Source organism: Sinohyriopsis cumingii, unplaced genomic scaffold, assembly GCF_028554795.1.
Source record: "Sinohyriopsis cumingii isolate HCF-2022 unplaced genomic scaffold, ASM2855479v2 utg000622l, whole genome shotgun sequence".
In the NCBI taxonomy this organism is placed as follows: Eukaryota; Metazoa; Mollusca; class Bivalvia; order Unionida; family Unionidae; genus Sinohyriopsis; species Sinohyriopsis cumingii.
Genome location: NW_028315918.1, coordinates 6,251,538 through 6,273,063, shown reverse-complemented (window position 1 = coordinate 6,273,063; position 21,526 = coordinate 6,251,538). Strand labels below are relative to the sequence as shown.

The window sequence follows — 21,526 nt, the reverse complement described above, 5'->3', positions numbered from 1 at the left end:
TCAGTTACATTTACAATCATTGTATGTGTAAAATAAATATGTTTAATATCCTTTGGTATGAAAATCTAACTCAAAGTCCCCACATAGATGAAAATCAATTGCACAGCCATCATAATTGTTGATGAACTATGTATCAACCACTCTTGTTTATGACTTTCAGTAATTGGTCATATTTTCCTTTTGGAACAAAACATCAAAAGTAACAAAAAGAAATACTCTTTTGAGCCAAAGGAGCATCAGATAGTTACTAAGATTGTAAATATAACTAAGGATCAAATACACGAGTTGATTACAAGCCTTTTTAAATGTGCGCGAGAATTATATATCAAAGCTAACTGTAATCAACATCCGGCTATATATTAAATATATTTCGAAATACAAATCCAGAAAATTTATGCTTTCTTAGTTTTAATTTCCATTTGCCAAGCAAGTTGATTTCCATATCAACTGCCTGTCAAGTTACGGGTGTTGACAATGCTGTTTGTCCCGGCACGTGTTCAAATAAACCGAGGTTTTCGTGTTGCGTACGGTGTTGAACAGCAGTTCGAAAAACACTATAAATGGATCCTTAACTATGTAATATATCTCCCCCAGGCCAGATTAGTTTCTTCGCAGATTACTGAATATTAGATATACTTCAACGTCCTTATTCACGTCCCTTTTATTAAATGTACTATTTTGCAGTTATTGTCCGTACCATGTGATATTCAAACGGCATCATGTAAAAATTACATTTCTTTATAGTCCAAACGCATTGCTCTACAAAAGTGTTTTCAGCGGATTTGAAATATCCATGTAAGGGGATCCATCCGCTTGCCTCACTGAAGCACAAAAAATACCACGTTTACTGTTTTCACAAAAAACAACTGAATCAGGAGAATAATTAAAAAAAACATTGCTCGATTACTTTCACACAGCTAACTCGTAGAGTTACACGGAATAACAATTGGTTAAAATGAATACAAGAGAGATCCTCTTCATCGACGCCACTGTGTAAAACACGTGTAGGTTCATTAGATACAGAGATTGCTTACTATATGATATGTAAAAAACATTTAAAAGCTTCGATGTCTGTATCTTTTGTTTTAGATTTCTTGCTGAAATTCACGCAACCTCTTTAAAATTCATAAAGCGGAGTCTCACAAAATATACAGTGATAACCACGCTCTGTACAGTTATCATGGTCTTTTTGTGCTAATAAGACAAGGACCGCCTTCTTGGTGAAGCTTTCATCTATTTTCACACGAATTAGCTACTTTGTACATGTCAAATCAATCTTTAAAAGGAATAATAAATAATAAATATAAATAATACCTCAAAATTATCATTTTCTCGTAAATTCAGGTCTTAATTTGCATAAATAGCGCATGGGTGTTGCTAATCTATTTTTACATTAGTTTATTGTCCATCACACGGTTCGACTAATTGCATATTTGAAAATTCCACAATAGGCTAACTGTGAAATCTTCTATCTGGTTGAGACTAGTATATGTTTGTGTAAAATATACTGGGTTCATTTAATTATAACTATGTACATTCTATAGTTTGAAAGTGCAATATATGTTGTTTTTCTCAGATTTGAATTGGCTGAAATCTACACATTCTATGTGGCTCGCTCGACTTTGCTGTTTTCACACTTTCACAAATTTTCTGTAACACCTTACAACTTCCACCGATAAACGGAATGTTCCCGATCGTCTGATAGTAAAAGCTTAGAATGTGTATTGTTGAAATTGAACTGCTTTTAGCAGAAATTCTAGTAGTTTTAAATTCAGCCATGTCCATCAATTGCTCCAGAACACCATTTTAAACCGGAAGCATCGTACCAGTTATTTCTTTTATTTCTATATCTTTTTCTAAGGCGCTGAAAACGATCGGATGCTTTGTGTTGGCACACATTATGTTATCTATGCATATGAGTACAATTTTTTCTGGAACTGGGATACTGTTTTCACACAGTGGGACATTGAAAACCCGTACCCCATGATGGAAGTGCGCATGGAATAGACCTTGAATCAGAAAGCTCTCCTTCTAACATACAGCTTGTTATAGTTTTCTAACAAGAATTTTCATTAACCTCTCACGAGCTTCACCTCTCACGCGGAGTATTCGTTCATTTCTACCAATCGAAGTGTCTGTCGTGTGCGAGTAGTTCGTATTTCAATTTTCATGGCTGTGTGTTTGTCGACTTCATCCAGTATAAGCTTAAACTCATCTTCGGAGACGGCGTTGTCGTGCTTAGTTTGTCATTGGTCCGGCTGTCGCTGAGATCACATGAAATATGTGGTTACCAAGCACTGCCGAAAACACTGAACTATCTTACACGGGACGTAGGGTGAGTATCTCATGTTTTAGAGCCATCTCTCCCATTAGAGGATTAGTCAGCATATCATACATTTGCAAGTACGCTGGTATTGTTGCCTTAAGTAAGTAGCTTTGCTAGCTACGCGAAATATAGTGTCAGCGATATCTTTAAATATAGTGATGCGTACACAATACACATCTACGAACTGTTTGTTCAACCTCGACGTGTATGTGCCAGTTGGCGTTACGCCCCAGACCCGATTTATTGTCATAGCTGATAAGTACGTGCAACTTCTCTTTCAGCCCGATACTACTGTGAACAATTGAAATTCTGAAACGGCAGACGTGAAGATAAAATGTTGGCAAAATCCGATGAACGCTGTAATCTGGCTGGCCGACCGTGTAGCCGGCAGTTTTCAGTCCTTGAACTAGATTTTCAGTAATAATTGCGAAACGACCGGGCCGTCACTAAGGGACTGTTACGATTGTGGATGTAAAGCTTGTTGCTAACAACCTGACTCTGAACTGCGTGGCAAATTCATAACTGTGGCCTACAAAGTAGTTTGGGAGCGCTGTTTCGCCTAGGTGTTTAGTCCACACCATCCTAGCCTCGAATAGAAAGGTTGGTTTTGGTGACCTCAACCACGGCTTATTTGGCGGTGGTTAAGATTATCTAATATTTCAACAGAGCACAACTGCCGCCTACTAAGTTGCTCCAACCGCAGCCGAACGTTCGTATAGAGGACAAAGGCTTTAACTTCAAGCTGCTGCAGCTGCACGAATGGCACAGTCTTCTAGCCATGGTAAACTGATACTTCAAAGACCTTGTTGTCTCTTCATATAAGTAGTTCGTTCCACAAAGCCTCAATTACGGGGCGTTAGGCGAGGACGCCGAAGGAGGCTCCACACGAGTCGCACTAATTACCAAAGTCAACGTTGAGTATCTGTGGAACAGGTTCAGTTTGGGACGCAGTGCCCTCCCCAAGAATAGTATGTATGGTTTGTGTTGTTTGGGAAGAGGGTAGTGATTTACTCAAGATGCGACACAGTGTATTAGAAGTCATTTTCAAAGATAATAGTGCTGTACAAGGGTGGTATAAGTGGCATCTTCCTCTGTACCGTATAGTCTACGGCCAATCAGCAATAGGCTGTGCGGTGTGATGGCATTAGAGCCGGTATTCCTTGGCAGTTCTCTCGAAACACGATTTTGGGTGAGAGACAATAAGCAGCACTTGTGGGTTTCGTCCTAACTAAACTCAAGGGTGTTTTATTCAGCTCGAGGATATACCATTCTCAGAATATATTCATGTATTCATGTGACCCTTGGTCAACGAATCCAAAACGAGGCTAAGCTGGGCACCAGCTTCATTTTACCTCGCAACCATGGCTGCAACAAATGATACTGGCAAGGGAAAAAAATCGTGACGAATATTTTTATGTTCCGTTGTGCAATGGCAATGGTAGAATTCACAGATTTAAGTTTCCACTATATTCCATCAGTGAAGATGGAGCGTCTTAGAAGATGGATTGTTGCAATACGTCGTGATGAGGGGCCGAATGTTAAGATAATAAACTGGATGAATGTTGGTGTGTTTGTTTTTTCTTCTCAGTGATGTAATAAAGAGAAATCTAAACGCAAAATATGTTCTGTCATTGAAGCAAACGAGTGTATGTATGTGTGTTATATAATGGCAGGTTTCTAAAAATGTTACCCCTAGTCCCATTCCACAAAACAGGGTCATCGAAATCTCTGCGTACCTCCACGCAGCGCATTCATCTCAGCGATTATGAATTGATATACGAGTAGTAATTACAGAAAAAGTGAATTTTATTATCTAGTTGAAAAAATAAATAGAAACAGTAGAATGAAAATGACCACGATAGAAAAGAGATATAGCACCAGTAAAATGAAAACGATGAGAGGACAGGTTGAATAAAATTGAGAGAGAGAGAGAGAGGGAGAGAGAGAGAGGAGAAGAACGTGACTGGATACAAATTAATGACACTGTTAATAAAACCTATTGATATGTGTAAACGTAAGGAAAAGTGCACACTAATATCACAGGCCATTGAAATTCTATCATTGCAGTAAGTTAATGCCACAGAAATCCCCCAAAAGGGAAGCAAATATATATATGATTTTTCCTCCCTTTTTTCTTGCATATTTTGGCTTTTTTTTTACTAGTGATTTTAGTGGCTAGTGCTGAAAAAATAGTTTGATTTATTTTGACAACTAATTATTGCAATTAACTCATAGTTCATTTTTTTATTTGGAGACACCCGTAATGAAATTCTCAACGAATGCAAAAGAAATATCTGGCAAACAGCTTGGATCGTTACTCGATGTACAGTAGGACGCCATATTTTTTCTCGATCTGCCTAGCTTAGCGTCGTTTTCATAATATATTAATATTCATGAGGATCTCATTAAGAATGGTCTATAGTAAGCCGGTTCCTGATGGCGGCGTGTGAGCTTACATTCTTATGTCACGTGTTTAGGCTCGAATAAACAGTAACACAAGAAAGAGTGAAAACAACAAGCTTTGTAAAAAATACAATAATTTATTTCCCTGGAACAATTCTGTAAATATAAGAAATATGATCTTACGGTATTATACAATCAAATCCGAAATAATCCAAGAATAATCCAAGAATAAAATTTTAGTCGTCCTAATAATAAAATGTTCTTCTGATTTCAAGTTCGAATCCTTACGAAGAATCCAAGATGGAAGAAGATGGCGTATGATGTAACCTGTAGTTTTGAAGTTGCTAGTTCCTTGTAGAAACAAGAATTATCACTCCGGTGTTGGAAATCAAAAAAAAATTCTTATAAGAACTGACTTTGATTAAGAATCTCACATGAGTACATGTGTTTTCCAGAAGAATAAGAGAATTAATCCTTTTGAATCCAAGCAATTTGAAATAACTCCAAACAGCACAACATACAACTTCCAGTGTAACAGCCCAGCTTCTGCTGAGAATAATTCTCCAAAACAGAGGTTATATGGTCCTCTAAAACGTAAACAAGGGGATCACGTGATCATGATCTGGAAACTCATAGAATTGTGTACTTGTCAAAGGTCACGTACACCCAGTGTGACCCTGGCGAAAACCAATCATTTCTGATATAATATATGTTTAACAGGTTTATTTTGTGATTTTAATGACACATATTCATATTTCTCGGACCTGCGTGTATATTTGTGCAGTTTCAGGATAATAATTAAATTTTCGAAATTTTGGTCAGCCATTTTATGTCTAACATTTCTACCTCTTAAAAGAAATAGTTCTGAAAACTAATATTTAAACACAACGCATTAACTGTACATGAAACTAATATTTGAAATGAAAATTCTACCCCTAGACTATTTATGAAACAGAAATGATTTGTTAGTAACCACATATTTGTGTTACAAATGTTTGAAAGTAAAAGAGAGAAAAACAATTTACCAATTGCAATTAAAACTATCGCTTTGATCATCAGTTTCCACATAAACAAGCGTGAATGAATATAACACTATATAAAGTCGTTAAAAGATATTACGATGTGATCAGGGCGATCATGCAAAAATGTGAATAGTTCAATCACAATAATTGACGAGGTATACAACAATATAATCAACAGAGTAGTAACTTCAAAAGTAATGATCTGTTTATGACTACATGCACGTTATTTCGTCCTGATTTATGGATAGAGCGTCATGCAGCAAACAACAGACGGGATCCAGACTAAATGCATGATTGTATTAATGATGATGAATGAGGGTAGGAAAGGATTAGTTGCAAAGATTTAAAATGTTTTATTGTTTCACTATATGTGGTACTATTACCGACACAGGGGTGGGGATGGTTTAAAATGCTAACGCCCCTTTGAATATTAATTATAACAGATTTCCCATGTACGGAATTACGTTGTTTTAACATATAGTCGGATGAAGAGGTTACGCAAGTACAATTTCACTTGCAGAAACGTACTTGTCTTCTATTTCTTCTAATTATTGCATGGAAATTGGTGTTGGTTACAGTGGACAAAAATATTTCAGAAAATGACAACAACTACGTTTATAGCAATAATAATAGCACTTTAACCTTATTTTCATCAAGGTTGATAACAGTTATAGATCTCCAGGTAGAAAAACAAATCCAAGAATATTTGTCATATAAATGACATTACACCAACGTATGTGCATGAAGCTAGAACCTAATCTGATTGTTAACGAAAAACATCAGTATTTTTTAAAAAATGTTATTTTGAAATTAGAGAATTGCACAGCAAAATCAACGTCCAAACAAAGAGTTAAGCACATTACAAACGATGAATATATCATCGTGGCATTAAAATATCAAAGGCTTGAGTAATAAGTGATGGTGCGTGGCAAAGGGTCCTACGAACTACCTTTTCAAAGAGAGGACGTTCTACACGGAAATCTGTAATGTGGTACAAAGTTGTGCTAAAGAAACCACGGTTTGGAGAACAGGCAGTCGTGGCCATATCATCAAATGACAATAAAAAGCGTACCAGTCCACTAAGAAGCTCAGTTATCCAATCACATTTATGATAACAAATCTTTAATATAAAACCTGCGGGGAAAAATAAAGTAGTCACAAACAATCTATATAGACAATGATATATTGAAGCGACTGTGTAGCCATACCTCCAGGAAATCAAATTTTTGCCAAATAATAAGCACTAACAGTCCAACCAGTTTGAAACGTTAAGACTGTTGCAGAATGAAGAAAGACTCAATGAAGTTTCACCACATAAGTTTCTATTCCATATAACTTTGTTTATAAGCGATACACTAATGAATTAAGCATGTTTTGCTTTCAACCAAGCGAGAGAACTCCTTGGTACAGACGACCCCAAAAAGATACAGTTCAAATATAGATTTAAAAAATAGGGTAGTGGGAATAAAATAGGGCAGTTGGTTAAAGCCAGTAGGGCAGTACATTAAAGTTTCGGGAGATGGTTGACGTTCTGCCACGTATACAATATTGCCATTATATGAATATAATGATACTATCTCAGTATAGGAGCCTTTATCAGAGCACATCATATTGAACACAGTACTATAAAAGTTATCGAAATGAATAAGGAATATGTTTTAAAACTGATAAGTGACTTAATGACCAGAAGATCGCTTCAGCACTCATACTTTATTCCATTCTTCATAATTACATTCTAGAGACTGCTAAATGAGTCGAAGAGAGAAAGTAAATAGAAAACAGACCCACATGGGAGATATTGCATGGCAATTTGCCATTCCCACATGATTTTCCGTCAATTAGAGTAGATGCGTGTGCCTTCAGGACTCATGGTAGTAATTCATCTCCCATAGTAAACATAAGCAGACACCATGTTATGAAAATTCAATAACTTGAAACTTCTGAGTGCGCATGATCAGACCTATATGTATCAGTAGAGATTCATCCGGATGCGCTTGAAACATGTGCTTTTCATTCCGCACCAAAGAGTCAGGTGTTAATTTCAGTAATGAGTGTTCCAAACTCAAATCTTTTAAGGACTGAAATTCCATCAATATAACAATGTCTCTATATTTTCCAGTTATTACTAGGATAAAATCTCGTAAGAATCGTTTTTACTAACGTATAAGTTTCATTATCAACCAATCCTGACCAGCCAAAGCCATATATACTCTATTTTATCGTCATCCACTTCCAGACTGGTTCCCATTTTTCCATACCATTAGCACTGCAAGTCCTTCACTGAATTCAATATTTTGAGACTGGATTTCAGGTTCGAAACGGTTATCAAAGTATATCTAATATTTGAAATCCTATCAAATGATTCCATTATTCACTGATATCATAAAATACGGTAAACTCGGTTTATAACGAAGTCTGATGTAACGAAATACTGGATATTACTAAGTATATAGGAAAGTCCATTCCAGTGTTTTGTACAACATTTTCCTTCAAGTATTACGACATTTGAATCAAACAACATGATTTTTGGAGTCTCATTAGATTCGTTCTTTCCGGAATTTGCTGTATTTCACATATATCTAAAATTTACACTCATAGATCCTGAAACTAGTAATAGTAGATCCAAAGCGAATTAAATATTCATGAGTATTATTTAAATACGACATTTCACTGTATACACCATCATATAAATCTGATCAAATTCAAAATTGCCTGTACTGAACATCTGCCGTCACGTAGTACGTCGGCAAATCTGGCACTATACAGTTTGTTAGAAGTAACCAGTAGAACAAACAACAAAGACCCTGATATTCTGCCGGTACATTATGCCTCGGCAAATGAGGGTCTATGTTGTCTGTAGTTTGACTCAATTTATCCGTGTGTCGTCTTGAAATCTCGTTTTCGTGTAAAAAGCGTCTTTAACCCATTTTACATCTTGTCATGTGTTTAAGGGATCGAATATCTAATTGTCCGGATGGTGTCAATGTCGGGAGAGGACGGATACTTTTGTAAGAAATAAAATTCCTACCACCAAATGCCTTTTAAAACTTTTCTTGCTCTGTTATGTCGAACACAAATTTTATCAATTATATTGATTGAAGAAAAGAAATTGTTTTTAGGCAAATGGAGAAACAAAATTGCTCGGAAAGAAAATATCAAGCAAAACCCACCCCGGAAATTACATGGTTGGTTCCTTAAAGGAAGCTTACACAGGGAAACTAATTGGACAATTCAATATTTCCTAGCTTGGCAAGAAGATGAACCCAGCTCTTTTAGGGCTCCACTGGGCTATGTCGAATAACCGAGGGCCAGTGCTGATGTATTGAGTGCTTGAGCACTAGTGCCCCAGGTTGCGCCAGTCAGTTTGCGGAGTAGGTTGTTTCGAGTGCTAAGTTTTTTTGGCCAGTTTTCTTTAGGTGGTTGCTGAATGTCAGTGATCTGTCAAGAGTCACACCAAGGTATGCTGGTGTCGGGTCGTGTCTTATTTGCTGCCCATTAATGATGATGCAAAGCTCACGGTTTACATTTGCATTTTTTAGGTGGAAGACGCCGTAGACTGTCTTTGTTGCCCTTGGCTGTAGACGCTAATTTTTGAAGAAGTCCGTCATTTTCTCCAGATCATTGTTCAATACCTCATCAAGCTCTGTAGTAATGTAGTAATGTCATCTGCATACATGAACTTGCGCGACTGTGATACAGGAAAGTCATTGATACAGACACTGAACAGACCCTTGTGGGAGTCCATTAGTCTGACACCTCCACGAGTCACATCCCTGTCGGATGTGTTCTCTGAATTGCCTTTCGCGACGGAACAATTTGATAGTCTCAGCTATCCAACGAGGCAATACTTTGGATTTTTTCAACAACAGCCCTGCATACCAGCCCGTGTCATATACCGCTGTTAAATTAAGGAAAACAATTCCAGTTTTAATGGCCGGATTAAGGTCCTCATATACCCTTCTTTAATGAAATGATTGTCGTCGACATGATTCGGCCTATCTATTTATGTAGTCATTAATCATTATACTCTACACATTTAAAAACGGATCTGTATAACCCTTACATGTACTATCTATTTGTACTTTGCTTGGTTCATTTTAATCTATACACTACACGGGGTTTAGTGTAGAAATTGAAAGGTGTCGTGTATCAGTCTGTAGTAAATATGGAATGATATATTACTTACTCTAACAAAGTTAATGCAGTTTTCAGATTGCAATGTTTTCAGAAGCTTAACGCTAAACGTATGCAGCAATGTATCTTAAAAATCTACTTATGTGATATATAATATTAAAAGGTGTATCTGCTAAATATTTTGTGGAATACCCAAAGCAGGAAACTTGAAGTAGAACGTCTAAAGCAGGAAACTTGAAGGAGAATTTTTCAAGCATTAAATATTAAATATAATTTCTAAAGCATGTAACATTAAGCAGAACTTTTAAAGCAGGAGACATTAAGCAGAATTTCTAAAGCAGGAAACTGAAGTAGAATATATAAAGGATGAAATATTAAGTAAAATGTATGAAGCAAGAAACTTGAATGTCTGAAGCAGGGAAACGTTAAGTAGAATGTCTAGAGCAGGAAATGTGAAGTAAATTTCTAAAGCAGGAAACTAAAATTAATAAGCAGTGATGCAGAAAATCAGAAGCTGATTGTCACAAGAAGGAAACCTGAAGTAAAATGTCTGAAGCAGGAAACCTGAAGTAAATGACTAAAGCATGAAACTTAAGTTAGAAAGTCAACAGCAGGAAACCTGAAGGGTACTGGATGAAGCAATATGCTTGAAGTAGAATGCCTGAAGCCGGAAACCTGAAGTAGAATGTCTGAAGCAGGAAGCCTAAATTAAATAATCGGACGCAGTAGTAGTTAAAAAAATGTCTGAAGCAGGAAACCTGAGGAAGAATGTCTGAAACAGGAAGCCTTAATTAAATAATCGGACGCAGTAATAGTAATAAAAAAAATGTCTGTAGCAGGAAACCTGAGGAAGAATGTCTGAAAGAGGATACCTAATGTAGAATGTGTGAAGCAGGAAACATGAAGTAGAATGGAGCAGAAGGCCGAAAGTGTAAGTTTAATTTCTTTTCTGCAAGTGTGAAATTTTCTTTCCTTCTGAAAACACAAAATACTATTTATGTAATATAACTGGATGGATAACCCAGCCGTTTATATTTTCTTCTAAGTAGTTAGCCACTTATTATGGAACTAAAAAAGAGTCTAACTCTCATCATTAAAACATATGACATAGTATTCTGATCGGCAGACACATGTTCGACTCCACAATTTTGAAGACTTGGACATACGATTTAATTAATCAACATGATTACGGTGAACATATAAGACGTGAGACGCAATCAGTAAGTGTAAAAGATTTGGAACATGAAGTGTGGATGTGGAGAGAATACAAATTTCCTAGAGATTTCAAAAGCTATTATTTCTCAATGGGAACAAGACGACTGTTTGTTGTTGCATAGATAATGAGTGTGAGATGCAACAGTCAGTGCTGAAAATGATTGGATTTGTCTAATTTTTGACGGTGATGATGATAATGATGATGAGAAATACTATAACAAGGATAAATAGCAACAACATTAATAAAAACATATTTATTTAGTGTGTTTGTGCCTGTGTGCATGTGTGTTTTGATTTTTAATGTAGCTTTAACAGTGTGAGTCATATCGCCACGATTTATGCAGTGTGGCAGTTTGTACAGATGTCTAGCACTGAGGCATGATGCCACAGATATGTGGCATCATGTCCAACCCGGTCACATTATCCTGACACTAGGCCGACCAGACCTTACACAAGCCTCTTAATGCTGAGGCAGATGCTGTTATATTTGTTAAGAAAATACCACTTGGACTGCTGGTTCAAGGGATGATACTGGTAAAAGTCACGATGATAATGAGAGGAGAAAAATACATTTTTGCTAGCCAAGGTTTCAATATGATAACTCTATTTCACCTTGCCGGATTGAACATATATACTGCTGCTTTGCCCTAGCGACATTTATTGCATTTCATGAGTTACCTTCCTTGGTAGTCATGCCAGTTAACCTATAGCGTGGTGCATTGTACATTGGCCGAAAATGGTGGAGGCAATTGACCTAAAAAGGATACTTTGTAAGTTAACATCGAAAGTATGACTATGAACCAGAGGGAAGCCATTACAAGTGTATTCGTGTGAAAGGTGTTTGTACCAACACTGACCGGCAGCGGAAAATTGCTTATTTATCAGCCCATTCAAGTTGTGTGCTCGCCTTACCGCGATCATGTAGGATCACTGTTCAAATTTGAACAGCTTAATTTGTATTGGATGTGGTGGCTTGCCGCCACATCCAATGAAGTACACAGACTAGAAGCACATACATACATATCTGTACGATGCGCCAAGGTGTAGATAGGGTTATCAAATCGGAACCTTGGCTAGCAAAGGTCGGAAAAATAATGCTTAGCTTTATTTGCAACTTTAAACTGCTTCGAATGTCACATTGTTTAAGTCCCACCACTCACGTGTACGTAATACAGATAAGTGCACATCCACGTACAAAACTCGATTTAGACTCATTATAAAGCAGAAACGCTGTATTTATATTTTATTTTCCTATGCGGAACCTTCTTATCAGTTAATTGCCTTTCTATCCGTGTTCTTGATTTTGACATGCATGATGGTCGAAGTTATGCCAAATTGGCTGGGGTCTTTTTATTCGAAATATATGAAAGTATATAACAGTATCTTCTCAGTTTGTTTAGAATAGGTCGGAGACAAAACTGGGCTAAAAATGACTGTGCTAAGCGTATAACTCTCGTTGAGTTTCATTGTTACGGATTCTATGGGGTCTCTATCCTTCACCTATTTATAAAAGTAATGAGCTACGTAATATTACTTAAACATGTGCCAACACTAAGTATTACTATATCATACTTGCTTAAAAGTCGAGTCAAAATGCAAACAACAAAGGTCCTGATATGCCGTAGCATAATGTACCTGCTGATCAGGATCTATGTCGTTTGTTCGAATTATTACTAAGAACAAACTGTACAGACACAGAACTGTCGGCGCATTATGCGACGGCAGATCTGGGTACGTGCAGTTTGCAGTTAGAGTCCTCTTATAAGCGAGTATTAAAGGTACAAAAAAGTCACCTTTTCTGTCAAAAGGTGTGAACGGCGATGACCATGGTAATAGCTGTGGTTAAGATTTCCACCTGAGCATTCGAATAGCAATAGGCTGAGCATTGAAAAATATACTAACATAAATAAGTCACTTGTCCTCTTATCAACAACTTCAGCTTTGATCAGTTACTTAAACAGCAAAAACACACACATATATAATAATCGTATATTTTTTATACTCGCTAATAAGTCGATTCCAAGTGGAAAATACACGGACCATGATCTGCGGTTGCATAAAGCGCCGACAGATCTAGAATTGTGCGGTTTTTTAGAAGTAATCATAACTTGAACAAAAAAAAAATAAATTAAAAAGTTATGCGCTGTCTGATTAGGACGTATGCTGTTTGTAGTTGGATTCGACTGATAGGCGAGTACGTACGGTGCATGAATTTGTCAGCATTCCATTCACTTTATATATCTAGTGTGTATCCATTTTAAAATGCCTAGTGTTTACATCTGCATTATATGTGAAACTGCACTCGCAAAAATCGGTAACTAGTCCACAGTAAATGAGCATTATCGACACATATTTCTTTTGTTGTTGCTGTAGGGTTTAACGCCATTTTTCAGCACACGATATGCTATACATGGGGGCCAGTAGTAAGTTGGCAGGGTCCAGTTTCGTAAATTGGCCTCTTGGCAAATTTCTTAACTTAAGGCTATGGTGTGACTTTTTCAGCTATTATTGTTTAGTATTTATAGATATGGATATATTTGTGAACTAGGTGCTTTGGGCTTGTGTTGTTCTTGAAATTGATGTCAGGCATGTACACCTTCCATAGTTGCTCTGCAGTATGTTGATAGTGAAATACCAATAGTTGGCTAGGAAGAAGAGCTAGCCTCCCATAGCAGTAGAAACGTGGGTTCAAGGCAACTAGAGTATCTCAAAAACGGCTTGGATGACAACTATTCTGAATTGCATCAAACTATTTAGTAGACAATGTTTTTCAAAATTTTCATCCAGGGAAAGGGCTTGCGTTTGCACTGTGAGCACCACATGCTGTCAAAAATGGCACTGGATGTGAAAAATGCAAGTATAAAATAGGGGTTGGGGTGCATAAACCTCTTCTGCTGTGATCTGCCATTGACTTCTCTGGTAAAGTGAATACTATTCTTATGCTTTGTTTTAATATAGGTATCTAAAAATAAGGACCCTTTTGACTTCACTTGTGTATTTGATTTTTTTAATGATTTTTTATACTAGGTCGCTGATTGCGGCATTAAATTTGTACATAAAAACTGGACCCTGCCCCCTAATGGTGGAGGAAGAGCCCGGGAAAATCCCAGAAAGAACTACCGACCCACGAGAAGCTACTGGCAAGCTTTCTCACATACCCACATTGGCCGAATTCCAGACTCGAACCCAGGAAGACAGATACAGATATTTCTGAGTTATTCCAATTCTTTACACAATTACACAGATATGCAAAAGTGTGTCCTCGTTGTTGAACACGTGGAGGTAGAGTGGCCATTACACACATTTACAGACAACTGCAATATTATTCCACAGTTTGAAGTCTGTAAGTGGTATAGGAAATATTTCCTGATATAACATATCCATGCACGCATGTACGTACTAGACGGACAGTTTGAAATAATCACATTTTTCACTAAGTGCGTTAGGATCACAATTAATCAGATAAGAATCATTGTCTGTGTTTAGCATTGGTACCATATGCAGGAAAGCAAAATCATTCAAAACAGGGAAGGTTTATTCGTAAATAGCAATGCTAATACTATTATAACTTAAAATCCCTGATTGGGTATTCTCACAAAAAAAATATTTCCGCTACATGTAACGCGCCATCTGACTGTCACTTTATGATTAATTTACTCGTGAAGCTTTCCTACGACCAGGAAACGTCAACAACTAAAAACCAACAAGCCATTATTCAGTGGCATTTAAAACAAATAAAGATTCGATTTCTTCGTTAAAGGTGCATTTTGCAGTAACTGTCCCTGTACTTCGATACAAAAGATGTGACATGCCTGCAATGTCTGATCTTTAAAAAAATATAACACCATGGAACTCCGGCTTCTTTACTTGAAGAATCTACGCATCATATCTTCGATTTGGCGACATGAAACAAGGGTTTAAAGCGTACTGAACAGACAGGTATGATGCTAGGCTTGTTTTTCCAATCAGAGATGCGAACGACAAACAAGGAGTCTATTTAGAGATATGTTTGCTTCCATGATTACAGAGAACATTATACAGCTTGGTGAATCCTCCTTGCTAGCTCAATCCTTTGTTTAAATCATTCAATTGATAAAACAAGGTTCCATTTTCATAATGCTTGCAACAGGCGAAAAACTGGAGCTGCGATAGCCACGCCCACTGATTACTTAGTCAATGAAACCAAGGTTGTTCCTTGGAAAATCCTAGCTCATTGTCACAGTTTCACAAAAATCTAAGGGAAGAAAGCAAACTTTTATAGCAAATGAAGTAATACATTCTAGACAGTGCATAATTTATAGATTTCAAAACATTCGTGAAATCGCTGCTCACCCACCGACCCTATTTAGTCGTTTCAGAGCGCTCACGGGTGTAATAACATAATAGCCAATGTACAGCCCGGCTTAAGATTGGGTAATGATTGATTAAATGTACATTAACTACGACTGAATGATAGCTGATGGAAGATAAATTAAATAGAGGTGGCTAATTTATGTTTTCATCCTCTGTCCATGAATGTAGTCAATACTTTCAAGCGGTCATATATGGTTCAATAATATTAAACCGGGTTGCTTCGTCACCAACATTGGCCTATTCACATTTCTGTACACTTTATGGGGGTCAAATGACATATAATGGTGGTTTTAAAGAAGACAAGATTAAAACGATATTGTGCAATAGGCAACGGAAAAAGCAAATATACTTTTCTCTTTTTATTTTAGATGTATTCGCAATTTAAACAAACATAACGCATATATTTCCAAGGTGCATAGACTGTGCAGTGGTGGAATTTTAGGAGAAAGGAGGATAGGAGCTTTGGAATTTGTAAAGTTTGAGTAACAATATAGTCCTGGTACTGGTAGATTATTTGTTAATGGAGCTTACCATAAATTCAGACTGTCCGTATTATTTGTTCCACGATGAGACTAACAACTACTGATTGACGACCAAAAGAGCGTTATGTAATTTTCCACATCTACTTAAACTAAATAAATTGCACTATGCACCTCCAGTTGCAGGGAGGGCCAGTATTATGTGTCCATCCTCATTTCAGCTAAACTCGCCCAATGAAGAGGAAAGCTTTTAAGCTCCCACATATTGTTGTTTTTAGCTTATATATACATACATACATATATATATATATATATATATATATATATATATATATATATATATATATATATATATATATATATATATATATATATATATATATATATATATATATATATATATATATATGAGGACTTTGCATAGCGCCTATCTTTAGAGGCTCTGAACGCTTTACAACACTAGACAACACCTAAAAATGAATGATTACAAAAAACAAACAACATGAAATTAGAAAACACAACACATGCTGAAAATATCTAAGATAAGGAAACATTATTAGGGTCTTTAAGTCTGTCCTTGCAGTATAAATAAGTGTGTATTAATAGCGCTTTTGAAGGAGATCACTGTGTCGTTGTGTCTAAGTTCAGTAGGCAATTCCTTCCACGTTGCTGGGCTCTGGGATGCAAAAGAACGTTGTCGATATGACTTTATTTTCATAGTGGAGTAATGAGAATACGAGTGTCAGAAGAGGAGCGAAAGTATCTTGCTGGTGTGTACACAATGTTGAGGTCGGATAGGTATGTTGGACTGGAGCCCGTTAGTGAAACGTGGCACAGAGGAGAAATTTTGTGTTTGATTTTGGATGGAATGTATAGCCAGTGTAGGGTACAGAGTAGGGTGTGTCTATATTCTGATCGTGTTACTCTAACGAAGATTAGAGCTGCTGTGTTTTGAACTTTTTGAAGTTTCTGGAGTAGATATTAGACGAACCAGACAGAACTGAGTTACAGTGGTCCAGTCTTGAAAGTACTAAGGAACACACAAGTGTTTAAGTGGCATCAACTGAAAGATATTTGCGAATAGAGCTGATGCGTCTCAGCTCAAGATATGCAACCTCGCATATGTTCATGATATGTTGGTGCAATGAGAAAGTACTGTCGAGAGTAATACCTTGGTTTCGTACTGACTGTGTGAATTTAATGTTGGTGTTGATGATATTTATTGTTTGAGGTAAAATATGTAAAAGAGATAGTCTTTGTATTGTAATCAGAATGGATTCAGTTTTATCATCATTCATCTGCAGCCTGTTACATGTCATCCATGATTTCACATCGGATGTGCACCTCTTTACACCTTGGATGGTAGCATTGACTTCAGTTGGGTGGCTAGATTTGTGCATTTGGGTGTCATCAGCGTACAACTGGTGAGACACTGGATGATGATCTATGACACTTGAGAGCGGCGGAGTGTATATAATGAGGAGAACAGGCCCAAGAACAGACCCTTGTCGAACACCACAACATAGATCAACTGGGCTGGAGTGTATTCCATTTATCGACACAATTTGTTTCCTGTTGACCAAGTAGGACTTGAACCACAGTAAGGCTGTATCATCAATACCAGATACATGCTGGAGACGGTGAAGTGATAAATGATGGGGTATTGTTTCAAATACTTCTGACAAGTCATGGGAGGTGAGGACTGTGATCTTTCTGCTCTCCAAAGCAGAGAGAAGGTCATTAACTACTTTCAGACGAGTGCTTTCAGTACTGTAGCAAGGGCGATATGCAGACTACACATTGCACAAAAGACTGTTTGAATTAAGATTAGATACAAGTAGGGATATAACCACTTTTTAAAAAAAGATTTTCGACATGAATAGGAGATTAGAAACAGTGCGGTAGTTCTTTAAATCGTTATGGTCGATTATTGGCGTCTTCAGAAGAGGCTTTACAATGGTATATGTACACACACACACACACACACACACACACACACACATATATAAATCATACCCACCAATTATTTAAGACGTGCTCTTGAGACAAGTCTGTTTTTGAGATTTATGCTGGCTATGAAAGGAACTAAATAAATATTCGGGAGGTACACAGCAAGGGACGCATGGAATTGTTAATGTCATCATCACTAATGCAGCCGATGCTACACTTAATTTGAATCAACAGTTGCGTACTAGAGACACCCCATGGACAAAATAAATGTGACACTCACCTTAGTTCTAAGAGCTATCATCTCCATGGAAGCCGACTAATTTAAAGCAAATAAATTGTAAAGCAGTGGGTATTTTGTAAAGCTAAGAGAAGTTACTTAGTCCGCCACTGTTGCTTTTGTAAAGAGCTTTCTGAACTAACGAATGTAAAACTTCATGGCTTAAAATGTACGAAAATCTATCATATGCCTGGAGATCTCTATGGTGAATGTAATTCATTCTGTAATGCATTCTGGGAAATAAATATGAGACAAGATAATTTCATTTTTTCACTCTCAAACAAAATAAAATAGCACACAGAAACAACATAGGTTCCAGTCAAACTGACGATGTTCTTTTATATAATGTTGCAACGTACGAAACAACAACAACACTCTTGCATTTTATTTTTATTCTCTAAGAACTGTTTAGCGGAAGACTCGTGTCACACAGGGTCGAAATGCGTTACAATAATTGCATTCTGAAGTTTGAGTACATTAACCACATTTGATAAGTATTATCAAAGATTAGATACAATACACTACAACAGGCTGTCACGTTTGCTCAGCCCCAGTTCGTAAGTCGAATATAAACTAAGGTATTATTACAAACCATGGTTTTGATGTCCAAACATTGCCGCAGGCTATAAGTAATCTCTTACGCAAGGTTACCTTGACCAGAAAGAAGATCCGGCATCTTGAATCGACACAGGCGTTAGATCATGCCACATCCCACCTATGTGTTAGAGCTTAGTCCTAAGATCAGAGGAACCTGCGAGGAAACGGGGCGTGTTCTAAATCCGTCCCCACGTGGACAGACAGCGCGAAGGACATTGTCCGCTAGGTTTGAGTGGATCGGGTCAAAGCGACAACCAATCGGATTTGAGATAGAGGGTGTGATAACAATTTCGATCCGAATTATAACTTCTAACTAGCAAGCGAAAATGGAGTCTCGCCTAGGAATATTGCTGAGCAATATAGGATCTCTCCGAGGAAACCACTCGAAATTTGGCGGTAAAACTTAGAGAGGAGATTCTAAGGAAAGACAAAGCTTTGTAAAGGTTGGTAAGCTATTTGCTTTATTTTTTGCAGAATATTACGGCATTATAATTGTGACTGTGTGTAGTATGCATACTTAATTAATAGGATCGTTTAGTACGTATAATTACCTTTACAGTGTTTAATTTACATGCGTATTTGAGAAATGAGCTTGAGCATTATGTAGAGAATTATGTAGATTGTTAGCTTGTGGTCAGAATTAATTTTGTAATTCACTATTATGTTACTTCGTAGCAAACTATGTGCATTTATTCACGTGATATGTTAGATTTTACACATCCTTGAATCGTGAATTTGGAAAATGGTTGAAATGTGTAAGATTAGTTAATATGGATGCATGGATATATCAGATCATGGACATTTTAATATTTGTGTACATTGAATGAGTTGTAATGTAAAGAAATGCGTCTGATTGATGCGATATTGTTAAGCATAATGGGATTAGGAATATGTACTGATGTGACGCAATTTATTGATTTATGTATGAGAAGTAATTTATGCCGTGCTTTTATTGCGACGTTGTTTTACCATACAAGAACGTATGAGTATTTCGATGTGAATGAATGAGTGATCGAAGAAATTTAATAACCGTTATCTGATGATATGCTGGGTGTAGTGTGAGATGAGAGGGCTGAGGAAAATATCGTACTGTCCTAGTGTTTTAACAGGAAGCTTTTAGGGGGCAGAGATTCCGGTTCAGTTATGTCTCGAGTCTCTAAGAGAGGACACGGAAGTCAGACTAGTAGAGCAGTTGGAGTCGACAAGTCTAGCCGGTTGAGAGAATCGAGGAGGAGGAGGAAAATGGTCGAGAAGAAGAAGGGGAAAAGGCGAGTTGTATAGTGAAGTCGAGTAAGAGAAGGAATTTGGAGAAAGTCGGGAGGAAGAGGCGAAGGAATTGGAGGAATAGGAGAGAAGAATACACAAGTGAGTAGAATGCAAGGACAGATGGAAAGCTATCTCACACTACAAATCAAGTGATGCAATAGGCTATCTCAGAATTGAGAGGAAGGAGAGCACTTGAGAAATTTTAATCATTTGACTATGGCATTGTCATAAAATTGTTACTCACTGAATTTCATTTTTTTGTATATTCAGTCATTTAACCGTCGGCATTGCTAACTGGGGTCTCGGAGCTTCACATCTATCTTTCACTAATTTAACTTCCAACCAAAATCGAGCTTGGTTGGGACTTCGATAATAATTTAAATAGAATAATGGGAGCACCCCATCCCATCCATAACGCACCTACCATAGTGGCGGCATAACCACCCGTCACACCAAACAGGCCTAACAAGAAACCGCAAATTTCTTTTCTGTACTACAAAGGATGTTTAACATTTGTGTTTAATGGTGGAAAGGGATTAATAAAATTAAGTATCATTAGATAAGGTATTACATATTAAAAACCAATACATCTAAAACTAATGTTAAATATTTACTTATTGTATTTTGGGACAATAAAGAAACCCCATGACTCTACAACTACATCATCATCATCACCAACAACAGCAATAAATCCCCATGGTTCCTATATACTCGAGTAGCCGCAGGTAAATATATCTCTATGGTTGGTGTGCAACTGCAAACTAAATAAACGAAGATTTCAAAATATTGTAAAACGGACTGGTCGCTGTCGGGGATCAAAGTAGAACTACATCATACACGTATTTCATGAAAAATAAAAAACTTTCTTACCTTCCTTTTCTAATTTCATCTTTTCCTTGGTCATTTGATTGGACATAGTCTGCGTCAAAGGTTTATCTTTCTTCGGTAGGTTGATCAACATTTTACCAGGAATTAATACTTTGAGGCCATGCAGGTTTACACGTCCTTTGTGATTATCCTCCAAGAGAATACGGATTGTGAGCTTACAAACAATATTCTGATTGCAGGTTTTTCTAACCGCTTTATTCTCCAGCGACAACTGGGAGTATCTGCCTATAGATAGAAATCAGAAGAATGACAAGTCAAATAATCGAATATCAATGAAGTTGATTGGATAGATTGTGCTTTTCCAAAGGACGTGCATGAAATGCAACGATTATTAAGTTTTGTATAGCTGTATTCCAATTCTGCGATAATGAGATTAGTGAAACTTTGAGATCAGATAATAGAACTCTTGTCATGATATATAACACGAATATATACAAAATCCTGCAGTAATCATTCGATACGAACATACATACGGTTAAAGGCTGTCTGTCCAGCTTGTTGGCTGCTTACTGTATTTGCAAGTCAATCTCCAAATTTTGTCACAATCAAATTCATTCACTGGTACATTATATTCTCTACTCAGGCGAATCACACGAAACAAATCATGAAATTTTCA

The 21,526-nt window shown here is 37.0% G+C and overlaps 1 protein-coding gene across 1 annotated transcript in view; it reads right to left on the bottom strand.

The window, feature by feature from the left end:
• Positions 1 to 21,267, bottom strand: part of LOC149773730 (synaptotagmin-6-like) — a 73,106-nt gene extending 51,839 nt beyond the window's left edge. Inside the window, exon 1 of the mRNA XM_089946081.1 lies at positions 20,893 to 21,267. Coding sequence (XP_089802207.1) covers positions 20,893 to 20,983 — 91 coding nt within the window. The 5' untranslated portion in view covers positions 20,984 to 21,267. The remainder of the gene's footprint in view (positions 1 to 20,892) is intronic.
• Positions 21,268 to 21,526: the final 259 nt, after the last annotated feature.